The sequence below is a fragment of the Xyrauchen texanus genome, chromosome 48 (genome assembly GCF_025860055.1).
Source record: "Xyrauchen texanus isolate HMW12.3.18 chromosome 48, RBS_HiC_50CHRs, whole genome shotgun sequence".
Lineage (NCBI taxonomy): Eukaryota > Metazoa > Chordata > Actinopteri > Cypriniformes > Catostomidae > Xyrauchen > Xyrauchen texanus.
This window is the reverse complement of record NC_068323.1, coordinates 24,539,507-24,551,943: the sequence shown is the minus strand read 5'-3', so window position 1 is coordinate 24,551,943 and position 12,437 is coordinate 24,539,507. Positions and strand designations below refer to the sequence as shown.

General features: G+C 39.8%; 1 protein-coding gene across 1 annotated transcript; it reads right to left on the bottom strand.

Moving 5' to 3' along the window:
• Nucleotides 1–1,966: 1,966 nt before the first annotated feature.
• Nucleotides 1,967–5,098, bottom strand: LOC127639961 (transmembrane 4 L6 family member 4-like). The gene is made up of 5 exons (XM_052122318.1): nt 4,810–5,098; nt 4,042–4,131; nt 3,528–3,664; nt 3,250–3,433; nt 1,967–3,009 (listed from the first exon to the last, which is right to left on the bottom strand). Exons 1-5 carry the CDS (start codon nt 4,981–4,983, stop codon nt 3,001–3,003), a joined length of 594 nt encoding a protein of 197 aa, XP_051978278.1. The 5' UTR covers nt 4,984–5,098; the 3' UTR covers nt 1,967–3,000.
• Nucleotides 5,099–12,437: the final 7,339 nt, after the last annotated feature.

Genomic DNA, 12,437 nt, shown 5'->3' with positions numbered 1-12,437 from the left:
GCGTCCATCCCTCAAAACTCAAAACAGTCCATGTACGCCACGAGAGCCCCATGACAACTTTGCCATCGGATTGCTGAAGTCCAGTGCTTATATGCAAAAGCATTTAACAATGTTAAATGTGCCTAAGTAATTTAAAAACGGCACAAAAATCATGGAAATGGTAAAAAACACGGTGCACGCCCCAACCGTGGCCTCTTCTGTTCTTTTTTTCCCTGCAAAAAGGAATGGAAATCTTAAGTGTCCAAAAGTGTCAGAGGGTATGGAGCTCTACAAAAACGGCGACCGGTGGCAGAGGGAACTCTGCACAAGGAAGACATGGGTTTACCAATGGGGAAACCGTCTTGCAGAAGATAAATCACATGGAGTTACAAACAGGCAACCAGTGCATGTGGAGCACCTACCCCAGTACAGGGCCTAATAGCACACGTACTGGGCCGGCGTTGAGATCCCTGCGAACTCGACTGCCACAGGGCTAAGGAGGAAATGCAGGGTCCACAACCTCGTGAACACGGCTGGGGGGTAAAAAGTGTACGTCTACCCCTCCAGTAGGGGGAAGGCGTTGTATGTATGCGGTACACCTGGCCAGTTGTCCCGTAAACATACCTGTTCATACCTGACAACACACGGGATGAAACCGGCTCAACCCGGAGATTGTAGAACCTCATAAACGTATTGGGTTTTTCCCAGCCTGCTGCTCTGCAGATGTCTGCTAAACACATGCTTGCCCTGGATGAACAAACATTGTGTTTGTTTTAGTGTGTGTGAAAAGCACCGCTTCTGTGCACTATTTGGCTTGCCATATAGCACCCTAAAATAACGCAATGTTTTATGGCCTTTTTCTTGTATCATGTGCCCACATGCTGATTTTCACAGCCAGTAAGTTTTAACTGTTTCAACTAATAAACGATGAACTAAGTTAAACCAGACCTATTCACTTCTGATCCTTTCTGCCAGACAAGTCTGCCTCATATACAGTATTCAGTATGTACGGTGAGAAGTATCTTGTACTAACAAAGGAAAAGGATGACTAATCTGCTGTAAGGAAAGTATTGAATATAAAACCTCTTTATCAGACATGGCTTTATGGTGTTCCTAAATAATGATTACCGAACTTGTTAAATGGCTTCTGACATGAGGCATACAATTTTCCTTTCTCATTTGAATCAATATTTTGAAACATAATAAAAACATATGCCATGAGCGTTGCGCTGTGTCGAGTTCTAACTTCTACGTAACTTTAACTTTTGAGTCTTGCTATTTTGACGACAAAAATGTGAATTGATAATCTATGTGAAGATAAATGGTTTTCTTTGACCATTGGCATTCGACTTTCACAATGAGCTCCACGTTTTTAAGAAACGGTGCCAAGCTTAAGGAATATTCCGGGTCTAATACAAGTTTACCTCAATCGACCACATTTGTGATATAATATTGATTAGCCCCAAAATTCACTCCCCTTATAAAGCTTGGATATTTTTTAATATAACTCCGATTGTGTTTGACTGAAAGAAGAAAGTCATATACACCTAGAATGGCTTGAGAGTGAGTATATTATGGGATGTGTTTAATTTTTGGGTGAACTAACCCTTTAATTTAAAATTAAAATGACAAATGTCACATCAACTACTGATCTGTTCAGCATTTTATAACGTCCGCAGTAATGACATTAATGAAAGTTAGAGCACACGGTACATTACAGTCTTCATATAATATGCAATTATGCACTTAATACTAATGAAACACACGTCATTTATTATTTTGTGAAGCTGCTTTTAAGCAGCAATTATTTAAAGCAATTAATGGACTCAAATTATACAGTAAATTGTAATCAAAATTTAATTTGTAGGAAATCTTGTATTTACAGGTTTGACTACAGTTCAATAATGTCAAAAGGTTTCTTTTGCAATCCGTTTAATTAAAACAAATTATGATGCAAAAATAAATAAATAAATTACATTTTTATTTTTACCACAATTAGCATGACAAATGTATTGGGGTGAAAGTTTTTAGTTATAAAATATCAGTCACATGGCACATAGAGGCATAAAGTTAATCATTTCTGTGTGAAGATGTGAGCTGTTACCAATAAACCCTCCATAAAACAACATTCCCCTCATAAATGCCCTGATAACACATCAAAATCATAATGGCAGAACAACAAACATTTACTTTACACAATGTCTTCTCTCTATAACCTGGAAATAATTTATACAATTACATAATGACTCTTATCAAAAAGGGCCGAGTACAGTCTCATCTCTTGCATGTAATTGAGCAATCTTTACATATTTAGTATGAAAAGATGCAAAACATCTAATGTAGAGCAGCTGTTGTTTATCAAGTTACCAAAAAAGTCTCTAGAGTCTTTTTGTTTTACAGTCTGTTTCCTGTTTTTCTTTGAGAGAAATTTCTGAACAAATTCTTGCTGACTTTCACAGAATAGTGCAATTATTAACAACAAGGACACTGATTTTATATTTATTTTTATTTCAAGAATTTATTTGTGTAAAATATTATTTTACAACACGGTACTATAGCAACTGATTTCAACCAATTTCTTGGGATGAAACTTATTTGTATCTGTTATTCTTTTATATATAAAATCATATAATTGCACATTCCCTTCCATTATTATAAAACCCACTAAATACAGTAGTAGTAAGAAAATAACATTCTCTAACATTTTGAACAAATATCTATATCATATATGTATATATATATATATATATATCCTGTCTACATCATATATATTTTATAAATGTAATAACATTATTTGATATGCTCTATCTCTATATATAAATATATATTGCCTTCATAAGCCATTAGCCATCAGGCAGATGTTGTTGTATACAGCAGGCATGGAATAACCAAACAAACAAACAAAAACCATCCAAACATTATAAATAGAAGTCATGAGGTGAACAATGTGACTATTACAGAGTTTGATGTTTGATTTTAGCCGAAGAATCCCTCTCACGATCCGAGTCCATCCAGCGTAGTTTAAGAGTCCTGCACAGAAAACAAGTTCAAGTTACTTTAGCACATGACCAAACCGTGCGTTATGAAGTAATAACTGCACTAATAGTCAAACCTTCTGACACACTTGACTAAAGCAGTTTGCTTAAATGTATGAAACTATTTTTGTAGATACATATACATGTTGTCTATATATGGATTTCTTTACGAAACAGTCGCATTCTGCGAGAGATTTTCTGAACTAAAGAAATGAAATGATTATTTGAGACGTACCCCACAGCATCCACAGCAGTCTCCACAGATTGTGCCAATCAGTCCGTTGATCACCTGGAAGGCGCACAGACCGATCTGGACCAGACCAGTGATCAGCAGGATACAGAACAGGGTCAAGTGCCATGGGATGATATCATCTGGCTTCACACAATCATCCCAAATCGTTTGGTTGGACAGGTAGTTTCTGGAAAGAGGGACATTTGAGTGTAAATCTGGAAAACTAGAGGCTACTGACATTTCCTTCAGTTCAATGTGATAATATGGTGATTAACACTCACCCATTGTTAAAAGGATATGTGCTGTTTAATTCATTAATAAAACATTTGGGTCCACGATTAATAGCCAAACAAGACACAATAACAGAGTAACCAGCACCAACAGCTCCGGCCGCAGCAAACAAAATGGAACTAAACATCTAGAAGAAAACAATCCAACAAAAGATAATTAGACAAATTATTATATTACATTACATTATAATCAACCGTAAGATATCAAATCAATGTAATTTTTGAACCTGTAGCATGATTTAGTAGATGATATATTGCATTTCTTGGTTTCTTAATTACCAAATTATTTACGATCTATAGCATAAAGAATGTGATAAATCTATATTCCTCATCAACAGCACTTTTGTTACACTGATAAATGCCTCTTCTGGTGGGAATTATCAAATAATGGAATAACATGATAATTTTGTGGTGGAATGGTGTGAACATGTCATTTGTCATGTGGGCAGCTAGTCCATAAATGCCATTCAGTTTTTGAAGTGTTGGGATTTGGGAGTTTTCTTACGGCAAATCGTTTTCCGCAGCTTTCGTTTCCACAGCATCCGCAGCAGTCATTGTTCTTCAAGCCCAGGAAAACCAGCGCAGGGAAAATCATCTAAACAAAGATGAAAAAAATCACACAAATTTACATCAAAAACATTTTATACTAAAAATTAAACTAGAAACGTAAAAATGTATAAAACAAATGTAATACTAAATTCCCACTAAAATACTAGCTATTATATCGACAAAATCTTTCGCAAAACCGTACTTACGTAAATTGTCGCATTTAATGTGCCATTTTATGTAAAAATTGCTACATGAACAGTTTTACAGAAATTAGTTATGCTCGCGTTTCATGAATTGCTTGTAAAACTTGCGGAAATTGTTGAATCGAATGTGACAATTTACCTAAGAATAGTTATATGAAAATTTTACGCAAACATTTTTCACATATTGTTTGTCAACACTTTCTTGTGTAAATTAACGAACTTAATGTGACAATTTAGGTAAGAAAAGTTAAAGTTCATTCAGGAATTTTTTGTTTTTAAAATTGGTTTTACGAACGTTTTAAGCAGAAATTCATTCTCCTGTTATTTCGTGCATTGATTTATAACTTTTTGGTACATTATGTCAAATATTTCATGCTGAATGCAACAATTTACATAAGAATGGTTTTACAAACTATTTACACAGAATTTGTTCTGCTGAAATGAGTACAACATTGTCTTTTGTATTTACTTCTCATAAGAGGAATAGAGAAAAACGTTTTCTTTCGTAAACACTGACTCACCAGCACACCAGATCCCAGAATTCCTCCTAAGTAAAAGACTTCATCTGTGATGTCTTCACTCTTATCGGCCACTTTACCTCCGGGGAAAAAGAGCAGAATGTTGCAGAGGATACAGACGATGGCCAGAGGGATGAGGGTGATCCCCAGGCATTTGGCAAAACCTCCAGAACACATGATTCAGCCTGTCCTCAATTGAAATACAGTCCACAGGAAGTGTGTGTGATGGGTCTTGCCTCTCGGAGTCCTTTGTTCGAGTAAGGCTTCCGTTGCTGTGCTTTTGCGAGTGAATGTAAGTGTGTATATATACACAGTCCTGGTGCTGTGATGTCAGTGATGAGTACCTGTTAATGTGTAACCACAGTGTGTACTGCACCTACAGAGATGTATTCATGTATTAGACCCCACATAATATCAGCAGTGACTCAGAGCGGTCCAACCCTCAACATCCAACACTTTATGAATGCAAAAGGTGAAAGATCCAACGGCACACTTAATCTAGTTTTTCTCTAACATGCACAGTCTGGAAAGTAACTTTACCAAAACTTTTAATGATCTTTTCTGATAGATTTCCATGTATGAAATATGGTTGATCACTTTGTCCACCCTGTTTGATCATTTTGTTCAAAACTTTTTAAAACCGGATGTGAAATGAGGTTCATCACAGATCAGTGAAAGTTTTAATATATCACTACACTCAAATTAATAAAATGGTACCAATGTTTTTGGACATATTTTTATTTTTTTTACAATAGTAATACTACAGATTTTTAGCAATGTTCATTGGTGCTAGCATGTTTATTTATTTTTACAGTGCTTTGGTACTACTATACATCTTTTTTTTTTTTTTTTTAGCTATGTACCGAACAATGGCACAACCACAGTTTTAGCCATGTACAGTACAATGGCACTACAATAGTTTAAGCTATGCACAAGGGTACTACAATCATTTCTAGCTTTGTAGAATGGTACTAACATGGTAAATAATGTTTTTTTTTGTGCATATAAACTACATATATCATATATATACATTCATTTTGATCAAATCTAGACAGACCCCATTTCCAGACCCCATTTCCAGCAGCCATCACCCCAACACCTTATCCTTGAATAATCATGCTAAATTGCTAATTTGATACTAGAAAATCACTTGTCATTATATCAAACACAGTTGAAAGATATTTGGTTTGTTAAATGAAGCTTAACATTGTCTTTGTGTTTGTTTTTGAGTTGCCACAGTATGCAATAGACTGGCATGTCTTAAGGTCATTATTTGGTCAAAAATGGCAAAAAAAGAAACTGCTTTTTCTAGAAACTCATCAATCAATCATAGTTTTGAGTAATGAAGGGTATACAATGCTTGAAATTGCCAAAAAACTGAAGATTTCATACAAAGGTGTACACTACAGTCTTCAAAGACAAAGGACAACTGTCTCTAACAAGGACAGAAAGAGATGTGGAAGACCAGATGTACAACTAAACAAGAGGATAAGTGCATCAGAGTCTCTAGTTTGAGAAATAGACACCTCACATGTCCTCAGCTGACAGCTTCATTGAATTCTACCTGCTCAACACCAGTTTCATGTACAACAGTAAAGAGAAGTCTTAGGGAAACTCAGGGAAGTCTCAGTCTTCCTATGCCACCTTTGAAAAAATAAAATAAAATATAACTTTAGAGTGGACAAAGAAACACAGACATTAGACAACAATTAATTGGAAAAGAGTGTTATGGATCTTAACCCCACTGAACTTTTGTGGGATAACCTTGTGCGTGGCTTGATTCACGTGTCCTTCACAAAGATGAATCTACCAATTTCCAGCCTTGCTGAAGCACCCACAGATCATCACTGATCCTAATGCTTAGATGAAGCCTACAAGCCGCAGTGTCTCGCACCCACTGTGAAATTTGATGGAGGATTGGTGATGAACTGGGGGTGCTTCAGCAAGACTGGAATAGTGCAGATTAGTCTTTGTGAAGGACGCATGAATCAAGCCATGTACAGAATATAGAATAAAGCAACAAATTTTATTTGCCTCGTAGCCAGTGACCCTGGCCATCACGTAACCTCCCCAATGCTCCTACGAGCGCCGCACAGTCCCTCGCACCTCGGGGACAAGTCAACTGCAAAATATGGGCACAGGCCACCCCAACCGTGGCCTCTTCTGTTCTTTTTTTCCCCGCAAAAAATAATGGAAATCTTAAGTGTCCAAAAGTGTCAGAGGGGATGGAGCTCTACAAACACGGTGACCGGTGGCAGAGGGAACTCTGCACAAGGAAGACATGGGTTTACCAACGGGGAAACCGTCTTGCGGAAGATAAATCACATGGAGTTACAAACAGGCAACCAGTGCATGTGGAGCACCTACCCCAGTACAGGGCCTAATAGCACACGTACTGGGCCGGCATTGAGAACGACTTTAGGCAGTTCAGCACCAACTGCAAGAGCTCGCTCATGAGGCACACCATCATAGAGACTGAGTCTAACTCAAACCTGAGAAAAGTGATGCTCTGTACTGTGAGCTTGCTCTTTTCCCAGTTGACCCAAAGTCCCAACCGGCTGAGGTACCTGAGCACCAGGTCCCTGTGTGCACACGACAAGTCTCGAGAGTGAGCTAGGATGAGTCAGTCGTTGAGGATGCGGATGCCCACCTCACTCAGAGGGGCAAGGGCTGCCTCTGCGACCTTCGTAAAGATACAAGTCAACAGGGACAGACCGAAGGGGAGGATCTTGTACCGTCCTCTATATAATCTCTAGTACGCGTCCTTTAGGTCTACCTCTGTGAACCAATCTTGATGCCGGACGCTCGCTAAAATGTGTTTATGTGTCAGCATCTTGATCGGGAGTCTATGCAAGGCCCTGTGCAGCCCACCACCTTTCTTGGGTACGATGAAGTAGGGGCTGTAGAACCCCTTCTTCATCTCGGCTGGAGGGACAGGCTCTATTGTGTCCTTCCGCAGAAGGGTCGCAATCTCCTCACGCCGGGTGTCGGCATTCTCGTCCTTAACTGAGCTAAAACGGATGCCGCTGAACCCGGGCGGACCACTGATCTGCTTCCTGCGGGTGGTTCTATGCCGGGGCTGGGCCACTGGCCCGTGTCGTTGTCGCAGGGGGACGCCCCTGAGAATTGCACTGCAACCGCCTTATCCACCTGGGGAATCGCCTAGTACCCCCTGGCAGTCCCACCATCAAGGGTAGTGAGATCGGGTCCGGGCAGTAAAAGGTGCCCCCCACAACCTCGTGAGCTTGTCATTTTTTTTTTGGACATGCAGTATGGTTCTACTACGGTTTTAGCTGTGTACAATGGTACTATAATGGTTTTAGCCATGCAAAATTATACTATAATGGCTTTAAGCTATATACAGTCATACTACAGTGGCTTTTTGCAATGTACAAAGGCACAACCACAGTTCCCTTTCGAAGAAACATTGACATTGCATAATGATGCAATTGGGACTATGTCAGTGAGTCACATGGTCTGAAGCCTGTATACAATTATGACAATTTATTGGCTGTGGCGCTTAAGTGAGGCCCATAGGGAGCTGTCACAGCATCCATATAGGAGGATGCTTGGCGCCATTTCGCCAGATATTCTTACTTTAGTGCACAAATTTGTCTAAGCCCGTGTTGGTTACTAGCGACTCACACCGAAATGAGGACTATGTTCTCCCTTTTGAGTGACAACACATGAGGATGTCATTGGGAAGAGCAGTTTCTGTGGATTCAAGAGCATTGTTAAACAGGCCTGATGGTGCTTCATCGAGGCTCTGTAAAACCATGCAGTCTCTGAAATGAGCCATGTGAGCCTTGAGGCTCTGGTTCTTGTCATAACAAGAAGGACTGAGAATGGGCTTCGGACCTGTCCTTGTGTTTCTTTCTCCCTCCGGACAGGGTGCACATAAAAATAACGAGCATTCATAAAATCGCTCGTAGAAAAGCCTCTTAACAGCTAAGATCAATAGTTATTGGGAAACGAGGCCCAGAACTCTATGAATGTTCGTATGTTGTAAAGCGCTATCATTGCACTCGTGAAAAGCACACACACATCAAATCAGATGCGCATCGCCGGCTTTTCTTTCGTATGATCTTCAAAATATAATCACGTTTTGTCAAACGTGTATCTTTGTGTCTAATTTCTTGTAATATATCACTCAGAGAAGTCTTTCAGGTCGCCTTCTACAGTGGCTGGTACATCAGCAAAATACTCTGCATGAAAAATCAGCATTTGGCGTGTGTTCATTTCAAAACATGTTCACTAGGAGTAGCTACAAATATATACAAATTCAGAAGAAAGGAAATCAAAACTGTCATTGACTTCAAGCTTTGAAATCGCACCCACACTTTCTGCAGGAAAGTTATCTCTAGAGTGTTTTAAAGGTTCATGTGTTGGTGAATGGTGAGAGACCTGGCGAGCCACTTGATTTTTAACAAAGAGCCACTTGTGGCTCGCAAGCCATAGGTTCCCGACCCCTGCCCTAGAGAGTTCACAAAAACATAATGAGGCGTGACCCCGGCCTCTCTTTCTTTCACTCCAGTTTTTGGAATGCTGTTGCATGCTGTGCGAGCTCCTGCATGATCGGTGCTCAGGCCTGGGAACTAAAGAGGCAAAATATAATAATTTATGAATGAAATAGATGAAAGTTTCTGCTTAAGAAACCATTGGGTCATAATTTGTATATGGAGGCCAATTGTTATCAAAATTAGCCAAATAATATCAAAATTTGCCTATTAAAGATAGGTTAAAGCTCAGTTTTCCCCAACAACTTATGCTGGGGAGCGAGCATTAAAAAAACTAATTCTGAATCCAGCTTCTTTCCCATGTTCACACATTCTTCCCCGTTGTAATGCTAGGGAAGATGAGTTATCTGATTTTCTCTGCTGTAAACATGTGACTCTTTTTTTTTATACTTGCCTGATCGAATTGGCCTCTGTCCCCATGGTCAAGGGCCTTGGGACAGGCATAACAGAATCAAATGTATAATATGCTTAAGTGTTTGCTTCTCACATTATCATAAACGCTACCTAACACCAAGATGTCGTTCTCAGTCACTTAAGCAGTCTAGGGCTGCGAGTCAACCTAGACAAGAGCATCTTGTTGCCAAGACAACAGACTATGTTTCTAGGCGTGGAGCAGTGTCTCGCAGTGTTCAAAGTGGGACACATTCTCCCTGAAAGAATGTTTGACAGACTATTGGGGCTTATGATCTCGGCATCAGAAAAAAATATGTCTTTAAAAAACATTTCCACCGGTCATCCTACTGCACTCGGTTCTGCAGAGGGTTCAGAGGATCATGCTTGGCTTCTGTTAGTGGCACAGTATTTGACTCTTGTCTCTCTCCTGGGAGATTCCAGTCAGAATGGACACGATGTCTCAGGTGCGGGGCAGCATTTGGCACCTTCGGCCCAAGTTACGGAAATTGTGGCTTTGGCCGCTCAACAGGACCCTCTTTTGAATGATGGTTTATCCCCTGCTGTGTTCAATACCATCTTAAATGCTAGAGCTCCATCAACACGTAGGTTACATACATTTAAATGCCATATATTCGCCTCTTGGTGCGCAGCGCGGGGTGAAGACGCAGTCAACAACCCAGTTGGTTCAGTGATGGATTTTTTGCAAGAGCGTTTTGGGGCTGAGGCTACCCCAGCAATGCTTAAAGTTTATGTGAATGGTGAATGGAGTTTCTATTGGAAGACATTCTCTTGTCTCTCGTTTTATGCGCGGAGCACATAGGCTTATCTGTGGTGTTAGATTTGCTCTCGGCTGCTCCGTTCGAGCCTTTAACATCAGTATCTGATCAATTTAGATAAAAGATAGCCTTGCATTTAGCCTTGAACAATAGTACTACAATGGTTTTTAACCATGTACAATGGTACTGCAGTGTTTGTTTGCAATGTAAAATAGCACAATCACAGTGTTTAGCCATGCAAAATGGTGCCATAATGGTTTTAAACCTTATGTTCTGTTTGGGGTCTATATGACCCCAGGCCCTCTTCAAATAGTAAAAAACATATGCATCGCTATTTTTGTATTCTGATATTTCATAAATTTTCCTAATTAAATAAGATCTTCTCAGAAATGTGTTTTTTACTTAATGATAATATTTCTGATGTCTGCTATGACATGACTATGCACATGTGATGTTTGGGTTCATATTGACCCCAGTAATAAATGTTACTGAGATCTCTCTCTCTCTCATACACATACGGTCTCTTTCTCTCTCTCTCATTCTGTATCACACACACACACACACACACACACATACAAAATACAATTTTGCAATGTTCCCATGGAGAATCTGTGGTATACACCTGTAGATCCCTGGTAAAAACTACTATGTGTCAGAGTCAGACAATGCTTCTGAAATTGCTGATGTTGTGGAGGACCCAGATTATGCTAGATCCTCCTCTGATGACAGCAATGCTCCAGAGGATGGCCCTTATGAATCCTCACAAACACAAGGGGCCCCTGTTGCTCAGCTACCCAGACCGGGCACATTTGATTCCAAAAAATGGAAAATGATCATGGTCTCTCTAACCACCTGAGCAAAGGGGTAGATTTAACAATGCAAATACAATCTAAATGGTCCCAGGTCCTACCAGTTATGCAGTAAGCCATGTCACAGCTCGGCTTTCGAGATTTACATCTCACCTCCAATTGAAATAATTATTCTTGAGATTACAAATTTAGAGGGAAGGCAGGTTTATGGTGACAAGTGGAAAGATGTAGATGCGATCATCCTTCAAAGCTATATTGGGCCACTGCTCCTTACAGTGTACAGATCAAAAGGTGAGGCTACAAGTACATTTAAATGTATGAATTTGGCAGACGCTTTTATCCAAAGCAACTTACAGTGCAATTATTACAGGGAGCAACCTGGAGTTAAGTGCCTTGCTCAAGGACACAATGGTGGTGGCTGTGGGGATTGAACCACATGTGCATTGAACCACTCCAGTAGTCTTTGGTATGTAAGACTGGTAGAGCTATTTCCCAGCTACCATTTCTCTTGAAACTTTTCATGTCCTGTCACAAGTCATATGATTTGACAACAGGAAAACAAGAGTTCACAGGAGGGAACATGACAAACTGGCAGCCATAAGGGATGCCAGGGTTCAGAAACTGCCCCATTCTATAACCCATGTCCCTATGTGACTGTCGATGAATGTCTTGTTCCAGTCAGAGTAAAATGTCCCTTTCGGCAGTACATGCCAAGCACGCCTGCGAGATATGGTATAATGACATGGGCAGATTGTGATGCCAGTAATAGCTATGCTTGGAAATTACAAGTCTACACAGGAAAACCTCCTGGAGGTGCATCAGAAAAAAAACAGGCTATGAGAGTTGAGTTGGATATTACTCATGAGCTCTCTGGCCATAATTTGATATGTGACAACTTATATGCACTAGGAGAAGAACTGCTGAAAAGAAAGCTTACAATGTTGGGCACAATAAGAAGCCAGAGGTGCCAAAAGAGCTTGTTCAGACTAAAGGAATCCATCTTTGCATTCACTGACTCTACTACACTTGTCTCCAAAATAAAAATGTCCTCCTGATGAGCACATTGCACAGAGATACATCGTTGAGCACCAGAGATGACAAAAAAACAGACATGGTTTTAGATTCAATATACACAA

Coding starts and splice junctions, on each gene's coding strand:
- LOC127639961 (XM_052122318.1), bottom strand. CDS start 4,983: ATGTGTTCTGGAGGTTTTGCCAAATGCCTGGGGATCACCCTCATCCCT. Junction 4,132..4,809: donor TTCTGGGATCTGGTGTGCTG/GTGAGTCAGTGT, acceptor ATCTTTGTTTAG/ATGATTTTCCCTGCGCTGGT. Junction 3,434..3,527: donor ACATATCCTTTTAACAATGG/GTGAGTGTTAAT, acceptor CCCTCTTTCCAG/AAACTACCTGTCCAACCAAA.